The sequence below is a fragment of the Callospermophilus lateralis genome, chromosome 3, assembly GCF_048772815.1.
Source record: "Callospermophilus lateralis isolate mCalLat2 chromosome 3, mCalLat2.hap1, whole genome shotgun sequence".
Lineage (NCBI taxonomy): Eukaryota > Metazoa > Chordata > Mammalia > Rodentia > Sciuridae > Callospermophilus > Callospermophilus lateralis.
The window spans coordinates 102726230-102740259 of NC_135307.1; the positions used below are offsets into that span (position 1 = coordinate 102726230).

Sequence of the window (14030 nt, forward strand, 5' to 3'; positions counted from 1 at the left end):
GCCCCCGCCACCCCCCACACAGTTAAGTTACTTAAGATCCAGCTTAACTCTTCCAAGACTTATTTTCAAGTTTTGTTATGACTGGTTTATTTTTATTAGTAAATTGAGATCCTTCTAGTGTTTATATTGAATACCTTCAGCATTCAACAAGGTCTTTCCACTCTGTCATCTCTGAACTTAATGTCTCCTATCCCTCAATGAAGTAGTACTCTCATTTATTAGGCAAATTACCTGATATTTTTCTTTGCTCAGTCTCATGGAGCTTCTCCCTCTGCACTGCCAGCTTAGTATTCAGCCAAAGACACAGATGGACCCCCATGCAGACTTGTGGGCTTCACTTCCTCTGGTACTCATCTGGTCACATTTTAGTCACTTCAGTCTCTGTGGGCTTAAGTCTCTAATAATCAACTGAGTGAGACCATCATGTTCTGCTTTGGTCTCCTTACCAGAAATTTACTTACTGCTTTCAGTTTCCCAAACTCATACTGCATTCTCACTGTGATCTAGAATTTTTTTTTTGTTCGTTTTTTGTTTTTGTTTTTGTTTTTAACAAAAATGACTTTCCTTATTTGTTTCCCTTGGCTCTAGAATGACGGTCCCATACTGCCTTTGGCTTTCTTTCTCTAGGTTTCATGTAGATCAGATCACCTTATGCTCATAATCTCACATTAGATATATATAGTCAGTGGGATTACATCTTTGTTTACTTCAGTTGATATAACTAGAGTTTTAAGAGTACAATTTTAGGGACATTTGGATACAGAAAAGCCCTTGATTTATCTAGTACAAAATATTTAAGAAGTGCTTTAATTTCATAAATAACTTCTTTTTATCTTTGAGCTGATTTGCATTATCAGTTTAGTGTTGATTTTATAAGTTTTAGAAGATGGCAGATCACACTGATAATTAACTGTTCAGCTCAAAAATTATCTTTGCTTATGATAAGCCACTGGCATAGCTTTGGAAGTGGAAATTAACTTGCCTGAATGTGATTGAGAGTAATATAACCTCAGAAACAGAAATGTGGTTATGGGAAATAGCTATAGGGGAAAACATGATATTTTTTTCTATTTTTTTTCATGAACTTTTGTGTTTCTAAAATATTAACTGCTTTCTACGAGAACGCTGAAGTCACATATTAGTGACTGAGCATGTGGGGTTGAGTGTTGGCTAGTCCTACCACCAAGTGTAGAGGACTATAGGAAATCAGTTACACAACTGACTCCTCAACTTGTCCCCTCCGGTATGACTTTAAGGGCTGGGGTTTCCCCATTGTCCACCTCTATACAGCTTTTTGCATCCTATTAAAGAGACTTTTAAGGAGAAACACACTGAATTAGTATAAAAACAGCATCTCTGGAGTTTAAATGCCCATTAAAAGTAGAACTATTGGAATAATTTAAAAAAGTAACTCTTTGTTCTTAAGAGAGAACACTGAAACCTAATCTTTCATCCTACATTTCAGCCAAAAAATGTGTGTGTGTAATGTATATATGTGTGTGTGTGTGTGTGTGTGTGTGTATATATATATATATATATATATATATATATATATATATATATAGAGAGAGAGAGAGAGAGAGAGAGAGAGAGAGAGAGAATGAACAAGCTTTTTATAAGTGCTGGTCTTTAAAATTGGCAAGGGAGATGATTTTAAGAATTGAATGACACAAGTATTTGTTGATTATCGGCCAATATCAAGCAACAGATTACTCACAAGGGTCCCAACAACCAGAATACCTTTCCTCCAAGTTCTATTTATACTTTGGTTCTCATGCCACTATAATTTCATTTTATCCAAAGATATCAGTAATAAGAGGAAAGAAATTGTCATAAATTCTTAATAGTTGTGAATGTTAAAAACTGGAATTTAAGATGTAAAATTATCTTCTCCTTGAAATAGTTATCTTTGAATAAAGTAACTTTTCATTCAAATGTAAACATCTCAAACTGATGACATTTCTCCTAGATGTGCACACACATTTGAAAACCATGTGTATTTCTCCAAGGTCTAGTATAGTGCTTGGCAGATCGGTGCTCAATAAATGTTTGTGGAATTGGCTTGAGATAACTTAGTTTCAAATCTTTAAGTCTTGTACCAGAGATTGTGAGATTATGAGCATAAGGTGATCTCACTCCATGAGACTGAGCAAAGAAAAATATCAGGTAATTTGCCTAATAAATGAGAGTACTACTTCATTGAGGGATAGGAGACATTAAGTTCAGAGATGACAGAGTGGAAAGACCTTGTTGAATGCTGGAGGTATTCAATATAAACACTAGAAGGATCTCAATTTACTAATAAAAATAAACCAGTCATAACAAAACTTGAAAATAAGTCTTGGAAGAGTTAAGCTGGATCTTAAGTAACTTAACTGTGTGGGGGGTGGCGGGGGCAGGGAGCCCACTCTTTAAAGAAAGACAACAAAATCTACATGTTTCACAATGTCCAGTATCCTGCCAAAACTAACAGAAGTGAAAAGAAGTATACCCAGGAAAACCATCAGTCAACAGAAATAGATGGAGAGATGAGAGAGATAATAATATTAACAGAGAAGGACTTTAAAAGAGGCATTAGAAATATGTTCACAAATTTAAAGGAAAACAAGGATACAGTGAGGAAGGAAAGCTAAGCTATATAGACATATATGAGCTCACAGTTTCCAGAGCTTAAAAATGCAACATCTGAAGCACATCAAGCATTACAGAAGATAAATGAGCTTTATGATGACAAGCTATCTAGACTGAAGCACAAAGAGGAGAAAAGATGAGAATAAACGAAAAGAGCCTCAGTGACTGATAGGATAATGTCAAGTGATGTAATACATAGGTAATAAATAGAGGGCAGTAGAAGGAAAAATACATCTGAAGAAATAAAAGTCTAAATGTTTCTGAATTTGATGAAAATTATAAACTTGAAGGACCAAAAATGTTAATGAACCCCAAACAATTTAGGAAAGAACAAATACATAGAAACACATCACAAACAAATTGCTGACGACCATTAAAAAGAGATATTCTTACATGCAGTTGGAGGAAAAGGAAACATCACACACACACACACGACTGTGGAGACTCATCAAAACATGGCAAGTCAGAAAAAAACAGAATGACATCTTCAGTGTCTTGAAAGTAAAGTGAAGCAAAACTGTCCAAATAGAATTCCATATCCATAAAAAAAGTTATTAAAGAACAAAAGACAAATTGAGACATTGTCAGACAAACAAAAGCTAAGGGAACTCTTCACTAGTAGACCTGCCCTACAAGAAACATTAGAGGTGTTTTTAGATAAATAAATAAATAAATAAGAAAAATATAAAGAAACAATTCTAACCAAAATAATAATAATAATAATAATAATAATAATAATAATAATAATAATAATAATGCTACAAGAAGGGAAGGAGGGCCTACCCCAAAACAAAAGAGGGTCGGAATGGCTAATATATTGATACCTGCAAAATAATTTTGTTCTCTCATTTTAAAAAAGTTGTTAAAGATAATTAAATTTTTAAAACAGTAACAGTAGAAATGTATTCAGAGTCACATAATGTGAAAATAAATTAGGGACAAAAATAGAGCAAAGGATATGATGAATGAAAGAATACTGTTGTGTGATTATTATATCATATAGAAGAAACAATATAATTAATGACAGACTGTGACTAAGAAGCATACTGTAAACACTAAAGCAATCACTTATAAAACAGGTATAGCTAATAATGTGAATCAGAAAACTAAATTAGTCAATTAATTCAAAAAAGGGTAGAAAAAGGTGAGGGGGGAAGACCTAGATGGACTGATGAAAACCCAAAACAAGATGGGAGATTTAAACACAACCTTATCAATAATACATTAAATGTTGACTAACAACTACAACAGAGGACATAAGAGAGTACATATCATACTGTTATATTTATATGAAGTTCTGGAATAGTAAAATTAATAAAAAGGATTAACGATTGCCTGGAGGCAAGAGTGTTAGCTGGAAAAAGGCCTGAGTAATCTGTGGTGGTTACATGGATATGTATATTTGGTATTTAAATGGGTGTGTTTTAATGTATGTAACTTATACTTCAGTAAATTTCTTTAAAATGTTAAAAAATCTACAGCGACAAAACAGATCTGAACCCAAGAGCTCTGCCACAAGTACTTACATTTTTACTGACTTGTCATACAACTTCTTGTGAAAGATGAGATTCCATCTATCTATTCCATCTAACTTTCTACTACATGGTGTTGTAACATTTTTTTTAAAGGTGCTCAGTCTTTAGATTTAAATATCTTGGAAGAAAATATTAAGTACTTAGAAATTATCAATAAAAGCCTAAGACCTATTTAATGACAAATAACTAAAGGGATTCCTATGTAGGAAGTCAATATGGTAAAGACTGTCCTTCCCTCAATTTAATATGAACATATAATACCAATCAAAATTCCAATGAGAGTTCTGGGGAGAAAGGTAAGATGCTTATAAAATCAATTTGAAATTTCATCTGAAAGATTAAAAGGGAAAGAATGGTCAAAAGGTTTTGAAAAACAAAACAAAAAAAAAAAGGCGTATTAAGGGGATATCTTGTCTATCACATCACAACTTCTGAGACTTAGTAATTGGAACAACAGATAAATAAAACTATGAATCATAAAACAGAAACATGTAGACATGTAAATTTATCATATAATGTTATATTGTATTAAAATGAGTTGCAGAATGATACATTCTTTAATAAATTATACTTAAATAATTGAACACTAGTTTATTTTTTTGTTAAAAAACTAAATTAGGCCCCTACCTGTCATTATACAGGAAAATAAATTCCAGCAAGAAAAAAGATTTAAACAAAACAAAACCATAAAAATACTGAAAGAATGTGTATAAACTTGAAGGGGTTTCTCCAAAGGGACAGAAAACTCAGAGGCTGTTATGGAAAAGAATAAGACATAACTATACACAAATTTAAAACCGTGCATGGCAAATAACTCTTTAAAATGTTAAAATCCAAGAGCAAACTGTTAATAATATTTACAAAGTATACAACAAACTTAAGATTAACATACTTGACATATAAAGAGATCCTATAAATGAAACCAAAACTTTAATGCCTTCTTGGTATGCAAATTAAAATACAAATATCCTTTTATTTTGCAATTACATTTCCAGAAACATCCAATGGAATATCTCTCTCTCTCACACACACACACACACACACACACAATCTCTTTTGTATCTCCAAAGGCTTTTATTTCAATAGTTTGTATAATAAGAACAAAAGTGAAAAAAAAGTTGTTGGTGTGCACATTAACGGAGGATTAAATACTAAATAATATTGATGTAAGAGTATGCCATGTAGCTATTAAAAAGAAAGAATATCTTTTGGTACTGGTACAACATGGTATCTGTATATCACACTCTTATTTTTATTATAAAGTTTTATTAAAAAATTACACTGAAGTGTCTTACCTGACTCTATCATGACCACTGTTCAATTAACAGAAAAAAAGATTAAAGCAAGAAAAGATGCCTTAAGTATATCATGTACATTTTAAAAATATGTATATCTAATTCTCCGGTCTTTGAATATAAAAGCAAGGAAATGATGGTGGAATGAGATAGACATTATTACTCTAAGGACATGCATGAAGACACAAATGGTGTGAAAATACTTTGTGTACAATCAGTGACTTAAAAATTGTGTTCTACATGTGCAATATGAATTGAATTGTATTCTACCATTATGTATAACAAATTACAATAAATAAATAATTTAATTTAAAAATACAATTAGCCAATAAAGATAGTAAAGAAGGCCCCAGTTCATTATTGATTTTAAATGCAAATTAAAACAATAAATTTACCAATAAAATTGGCAAGTATAAACATTAAAAAAAGAGACAGATTTTAATTACAGTTCCTCTTGTCCTTTCTGATTAAACCACATCCTTAAAATACTTTGAAGATTTCTGGTTTCAGTTTCTTTAAGTGGAGTAGGGAGTTAAAAACATTTGCCAAGCCATCCAGGCTCACACTCTTATCCAGATTTATATTTTCCCCTAATCTTTTATTATTGTCTTTCTTGCCTACTTCTAATTGGTTGCAGTTTGTTTTTGTCATCTCTCCTTAATAAATATTTTTCAAAGCATTAGACTCAGTTAATCAGAAACAATAATTCCCTTTCATACTCTCATTTTGGTTTACATATTTCATTAAATTGAAAAAAGTGTAACAAAACAAGTATAACAAAAATTTTGGAGAAACAAGCAAGATTTACTCTTGACAAACATAAAACTAAATAATCTCTAAATGTAAATTAACATTTAGGACCATTAATCCATCTTTTATGAAATTTTTCATGAATTTAACAAGAGTCAGTTAAACCACATATCAATTCTCTATCAACTGATATTATCAACTTTCTAGACTTGTACTCTCCAACATGCTAGCCACTAGTCATATGTGGCCATGGAAATGTGGCTAGTCTGAATTGAGGTGTGTTGCAAATGTAAAACACATACCAGATTTCAAAAACTTCATAAGAAAAATAGAATGCAAAATATTGTAGTTAATAATTTTCATACCAATTATTTGTTGAAATAATATTTTGGAAATACTGGATTAAATTAAATATATTGTGAATATTAGTTTCACTTGTTTCTTTCAATTTTTTTCGGTTACTAGACTTAAGTGACAAATGCTGCCCTTGTTATCTTTCTTTTGGGGAACACTGTTCTGGACTTGTAGACATCCTTTGCAATGATGATAGCAGTATCTGTGAAGTTCAACTTGAGACAATGAATCAGAGTCTCTCTTTGGGCATTTGTTACCTGAATCAAAGACATACTGGAGTAACAATTTATACATCTCCCTAATTACACATGTGATTCTAACATAAGGGATTTATAAACTTGATCTGCTACCTCTTTTGGTATGAGCTATAAAGTAAGAACAGTTTTCACATTTTTAAATGTTTGTAAAAAATTATAAGTATTTTTTGATTTGTAAAAATGATATGAATTTTAAACTTCAGTTCCTGTAAAGTTTTCCTGGCACACAGTCACATTCATTTGTTAATGTATTATCTATGACTGCTTGGTGCTAGTAATGCATAACTGAGTGGCTGCAACAGAGCCCACATTGCCTGCAAAGTGTACAGCACTTACTATCAGACCTTCACTGGAAAAGTTTGCTGACCACTGCTCTGTATCATCCCTTACAGCTCATAGGGCATAATTATTTGCCAGTTGTAACTACAGGAAATCAAGAGAAGGGAAATGCTATGTCTCAATTCTCATCTTTACTAGAGACTAGTTTAGCTTTTCAGCTTCTAAACTTGCTTCTGCCATATGTTCTTGAATCAAAAAAGTGTCCAGAACCACAGCTTCTGGGACAATTTTTACACAGATAGTACACAAAAAATCTCAGAGAACTGTGCATCCAATAGTTAAAAATGTCAATCTTTGCTTTTATATTCACCCATGTTCTATCTCTGAGATCAATATTACTTCTAAAGGGCTTGGGTACTGAGTGCCCGGTGGGTATCCAGCTTATAGGTACCATCTTCAGTGTCATGTTCCTCAGTCCATGGTTTCTCAGGGACCTACCTCAGTAGAGCCTGTGAATGCAATCTTGTCTATACCAATGTGAGAAGCTATTGCTGCCCCAGCTGTTGGCCCATATCCTGGCACAATATTGATGACTCCAGGTGGAAAGCCAGCCTAAGAAAACAGAAGTGGAGGAAATGTGTTTTGTGAAGGTCCACATAACCACATTAGATGGAGCATGCTCTACAGACTCTGTAAAGGGAGTCAGAACCACTCCTGAAGTCAGATTCCCCTACCTCTTTGATGAGTGCTCCCATGTAGAGTGCGCTGAGAGGCGTTTGCTCTGCTGGCTTAATCACTACTGTATTGCCACAGCACAGAGCTGGAGCAATTTTCCAGGCAAACATCAGCAGGGGGAAGTTCCACTGAAAGGGAAAACTCAAGGTTGATAAATGGAAAAAATATTCCTCTACCACTTTGTTTCTAAGCTGTGACTTCTTGGATTTTTCTTAAACTAGTCCTCATCATAAATCTTGTTCTCCACAAAGCATAGATGTTTGTATTTTTAAAGACTTCATTAAGAATAGAATAGCAATGACCTTGAAAATCTCTTTTTTTCTCTCTATACAACAAATTACTTTACTCAGCTACCACCAAAAGAAACCTCATGGTTGAAAGGAAGTTTTTGGTTTTTTACTGCTGTTGTTCTATGTTCTTAAAATTAGGCCTTGCGGTAGGGAATGCTATCAGTGGTAGAATGCATGCTTAGCATGCATGAGGCCGGCCCTGGGTTTGATACCCAGCACAACAACAACAGCAATAGCTTTGTTTCCAATAAGTTCTTGTGTTTGAGACTTTCTCTTGAATATAGGATTTTTACAGCAGGATTTGCATATTAATGTGAAATCTATTCAATATAGAAGCACTAAAAAAGAAAATTTCTAGCCAGACAGGGTGGTGCACACCTGTAATCCCAACAGCTTGGGAGACTGAGGCAGGAGGACTACAATTTCAAAACCAGCCTCAGCAATTTAGCAAGGCCTTAGGCTACTTAGTGAGACCCTGTCTCAAAATACAAAATAAAAATGGACTGGGGATGTGGCTCAGTGGTTAAGTGTCTCTGGGTTCAATCTCTGGTACTACCTGCCCCCCTGCACCGAAAAAAAAAATTCTAGCGATAAATTAAATTTTTAAGTCAATGGTACCTCAAGATAGCAGTTTTTCTTACACACATTAACATAAAACACATATGACTACAAAAAATAAAGTAATAAAGTATATCTCCTGATGAGTATGCAAAAATTTTCATCTATCTCCTTTCCACAGCAAAATAATCCAATGATAAAAAAATATATTCATGGGAGTATATGAATTTGGGGCCTAAAATGGTTGAAACTGATTTTAATAGGACATCTAGTTTGTTTCAACATATGTTCAGGCATGAGACTCATTACTATCAGGTGTCATTGATAATTTCATTAAGAAAGAAAGCAGAATTCCGAGTCCCCTGGCTGCAGCGTCTGACCACACTGTGTTTCTGCCTGAAGCCTCTCAGCTGCCATCCTTGAAGGATTCTCACTGGCTCTGGCAAGCCTGCAAAAATATACAAGTGTCTTGCCTTCACCAAACACCCAATTTCTTTTCCCCTTAGTTGTTTATAAACTTGGGAGTCCTCCGTGATGTTTTAATTCCATCTACAGTATATAAATCTTGGAGAGCAGTAATTGAGCTGGAGCTGGCTGACAAACAACTCTTGTCCTGTCAGAGAAGCTGTAGCTCTGAGAGCCTGGGGAAGGGCAAGGGGAGCAGGTTTGAATCCTGCAGTGAAGGTGACAGAACCACCCCTGAGCTATCTAAGCAGGAGTCCCCTGGGGTAGGAGCCAAAGAACTTCGACCAAAGTTCTCATTTCCCCTTCTCAATCTCTAATAAGTCTCATAGTTACCCAGGACTTATTGGTCATTTGAACAAATAGCAATCACTCTCCCAAATCTCTGACTCCCAAAATCAAGATTATTTTATTATGTCCTAAATTTGGAGAAGAGAAAACTTGTCTATCTTGTAAGAGTTTAATTGATTCTTCCCTTGAAATCTTGGCCAGAACTATTAGCTAGTACTGTTAAAAGATTCACTGATGTTTTTTATTGTGCCAAGGGTGTGTACGAGAAAGAGAGAGAGCGCAAAGGACAGTGTTTAATGTTCCAATCCAAACACTAAGCACTACATCTATATCCCTTTACAAGACAGACAACAGCCCTGCATGGTTTCAATTATGATCATGACGTTAACTGTACTGCTGTGTCTTCTGCAGCGTCTCCTATCTAGATTCTTGTGAAAAGAGACAGTGGGAAAGAATGGGATTGAAAAACTATATAAATACTATGCCTGGAAACATGGGGAGTCACAGTTCTAAAAAATAAACAAGCAAATATAACAAAGCATTACTTTTCCATAAGCAGAATGGACATCCACAACCAAGGGCAAGTTATTAATACACTGTGCTTTGCTTTGCTTATTTTAATCATGAGAATTCCATGACTTGAGAACTCAACTCCTGGTAACAGAGCTGAAACTCTATTAACCTGTTCAAATAAGCATTTGCAGGGAGGCTGTTGAAGATATGTCAACAACATGAGCTCAGTTTTTTCTTCCCAGTAATGGAAAACACACATCGCTGAGGACCATGTTTTATGTGTCTTTAAAAGAACTGGGTCAAATGAAAATAAATACAAGGTGCGAGGAGATACACTCACTGGGATGATCTGTCCACACACTCCAATGGGTTCGTGTCTTGTAAAGGTAAAATAGTCTCCATCTGAAAGAAATAAGCATGAGCATGGTCACTCCCAGAAAATTTAGGTTAGGAAAAATAATGCACAGGGAGAACACTGGTGGCAGCAAAAAAAAAAAAAAAAAAAGAAAGAAAGAAAAGAAAAAGAAGAAATGAAACTGGATAAACTTCCTACTTGACCATACACAAAAGCTGGCAGAAGAGCGATCACTTGGCCTGGGGTACCTATGGCTAAGGCTCCCAGACACACAGAGTTGATGAGAGGACCTCTAAGGTAAATGAAGGACAAACTTATGACACTAGAAGCAGTCTTGGGTGGGGCTGGGAAAGTTGTCAATTATTAAAAACTAAAATTTTATAGTAAGTATTAAAATAAGACGTAGGACACTTATTTGAAAAACTAGAGTAACACAAATGTTTAAGTAATTTCTAAGTATTAAAAATATTAAAGAAAATACTATTGGGCATATTTAAAATGTTGGGCAATGGGACAAAGTAAGGAGTAAAGTAAGATATATGCCAAGAAGAACTCCATCAATAACTTAAAGCTTCCATCCTTGAACTAGATGTGAAAATGAACCATACGGGTTAAAAGTAAAAGAGCTTGAGAGAAATTTAATAATCTTGTTTTTCTTATAGAAGCAATAAACAATTTGGATAATTAGCCAGAAAGACCAAACCAAATTATTCTTTAAGGAAATGTCATGGCTTTTATCTAAGTAGTATTAAAAGCCTTCTTGAACTAACCAAAGAATGGGTCAGTTTTAGCATATGGCTTTCCTTACCAGAACTGGGTAAAGTCTTTGTTTCCCCCCTACTGCCAGCCCTTTGGTCACTTCATTAGAGTTGTTCTCTCTCAAAACAGTCCCTCAGGGAAAGTGAAGACACTCAGCTAATATTCAAGACACAATTGTTTGGAATGCAGATGCAGGTGGAGACAGGAGTGTGTGGATTGGGGAACAAGAAAAAAACATGAAGGAGACTGTTTATCATTGTCTCACAATACATCTTAATCACTAATATTTATCACACAGATTTGTTTTAACTAAATTCAAAATTATGCATTTTAAGTATTTACAATAAAGTGTTTCCCCCCACCCCTCTTTTCTCCTGGACCTTTGATCTCTATCCTTTCCCAGAATTAACTGTTGTTACTGGTGCATCTTTTCAAAGAACCTTTATTCACATACAAGTGTGTATTTTTTCCTTTTGTCACTTCTCTCTTCCTTTTTCTAAAATACAAATGGGATTATATTATTTACTGTATTTTATATTTTATTTTTCCTATAAAGCTAACACATCTTTTTAATAGCTGAATGCCATTTTATTGGCTGAATAAATAATAATATTACTAGGAATTCTCCTGAGGGACAGAGAGAGCTCAAGCTGTTATAAATAATGCTGCAAAGCCTATTGTTTTATACATCTTTGTATATCTGTGGAACTTTTTAAAATCAAAGTGTACATGCATTTTATATATTTTCATAAATATTTGCCAAATTCCCCTTCAGAAAAGTTAAAACAATTTGCAATTTTAACAACATGCTATACTTTCTACTTTTTAACACCAGACTTTGATGTCAGACAATCTGGTACCTGGGGAAATGACAAATTGTTTTTATTTGTGTATAATGATCTATGAGTGTGAGCACCTTTCATGTTTACTGGCCATTTTCAATTGTTCCTTCAGCTTAATCATTTGCCATTTTTCTATCAGGGTTTTCATCTTTTTAGTCATTTGAAGAGCTCTACTGTTTTTAAGGAAATTAGTTCTCTATCATATTAGGGCAAAGCTTTTCTGCTTATCTTTTGACTTTGTTTTATGGATATTACTTTAAATTGAAGAAATGAGGAGGTTGGCAGGTTCAGCAACTGTAGAGAATTTTTTTTAAATGCGTCACCATTTCAACAAAAAGTAGCCAATATGTGGGAACTATCCATAGGATGATAATAAGAAGTCTGAGTAATATTTTTAAAATCTAATTAACTATATCTGCTCTGTATGCAGAGAACTCATGGATCATCTGAAAAGATTCCATTTTTTACAACAGTACAGATTATTACATTCTTTCAATTTATGAATATCTGGAAAGGGTTTTCTGAGGAAAAATAGGCTAAAGATGTTTGAACTGGGCTCTAGAACTTCTGAATTCAGTCTATATCCTCATCTGGACAGTGAAAGATGACACCTCTCATCCTACTTGTAGTTCCTGCCAAACTTGCAAACTATGCTTTCGGCATAGTTCCAGCTGGGGCTGTGGCATACAGAATTCATTCATAGCTACCATGACACTGCTGTGAATTCCACTGAACCTTGAGATCAGGGTTACCTGTGGCTAGGCCAGTCCCTCAAAAGCCACCTTGACAATTTTTGCAACATCGAAGTATTAACTGCTCTACCACTTGCTTAATAATTTCTATTAAATCAATACAACTTTAAAAAATATGTACATGACTACTTGTTAGCCTCACCTATGAAAAACTATGAAATAACAGGTTTTAAGGGCTAGCAATGTTTTTTCTAATATTCATATATTCTTAAATCCCAATAATGAAGACTAAAAACCTTGACTAGTTTACTGGATAGAATTATCTGGCATGCTACCAGTGCTATATGGTAAGCTACATAATGCCTTTGAAACTTAAACATGCACACAAAGCACCTTTGAACTATTATATACGATTCTGAATCAACAGCATTGGGGTGAGATTTGAGAGTCGGATTCACTCCATGTGACCAAGTAATGCCAGTGCTGCCAACTACAGGCCACACTCCATGTAGGAGACCCAGAGGAACCGAGAGGGAAAGGGCAGTCCATAGGTGTCACAGTGACCTGCAGTGGCTTCAGAGTCATGTGAGCTCACTTTCATTCACGTACTTTTGGCCTCTCTGATAACTCTACTACTCTATCTGAAAGGAGTTTAAAGTATAGGAGAATATAAACACTGTTTTTAATACTTTCAAAATGTTCAAATAAGAACAAGGCTACATATTTATATAGAACCTTATAAAATACATTCACAACTTTATTTCATTTCATACTCAAAAATATGAAAAAATAATGCAACTATCATTATCAATATTTTTTATGTGGTGAAGGTATGACAGGGAAGTTAAATTCAAAGTGATATAACTGGTTAAGTTGTGGCTCCTAAACTTGGATCTGGGTCTTTGGACTTCAAAGTTCTTTATCCGTAAAACCTATTAATGACTCGTTTATGAGGAAAGTTGTGTAGATAACCAGAGACTTAGAATATAATAGAAAAAATAAATACAAATGGGATATAAAACAAAATAAACCAGTGACACTCTTTTATAAAGAAGGGTGAGATGATTCTTTGAGAATATGAACATAGGGAACTCACACAGACTCTGGTATATTAAGTTATAAAGGGACCAACACTACAGGGCCACTTCCCTTTGGATGACTGAGTGGGTCCAGGACTGACAGCCTTTCTCCCTTCTATCCAGGCTGAGTCAGTTCAAAGGGGACACAGGGTAAATTCTTCCCACCACCATAGATCGTTATGGTTTATATATGAGGTGGCCTCAAAAAATTCATGTGTGGGACAATGCAAGAAATTTCAGAGGTGAACTGACTGGGTTATGAGAGCCTGAACCTAAAAAATTCACTTGCATGGATTAACTGGGTGGTAACTGTGAGCAGGTAGGGTTTGGCTAGAGGAAGTGGGCTGCTCACA

General features: G+C 34.5%; 1 protein-coding gene across 1 annotated transcript in view; it reads right to left on the reverse strand.

Annotated features, from left to right (window-relative positions):
- Positions 1 to 14030, reverse strand: part of Aldh1a2 (aldehyde dehydrogenase 1 family member A2) — a 96019-nt gene that overhangs the window by 35090 nt on the left and 46899 nt on the right. The window contains exons 5-7 of the mRNA XM_076850854.2: positions 10291 to 10352; positions 7836 to 7964; positions 7600 to 7713 (exon numbers count right to left, since the gene is read on the reverse strand). Coding sequence (XP_076706969.1) covers positions 7600 to 7713; positions 7836 to 7964; positions 10291 to 10352 — 305 coding nt within the window. The remainder of the gene's footprint in view (positions 1 to 7599; positions 7714 to 7835; positions 7965 to 10290; positions 10353 to 14030) is intronic.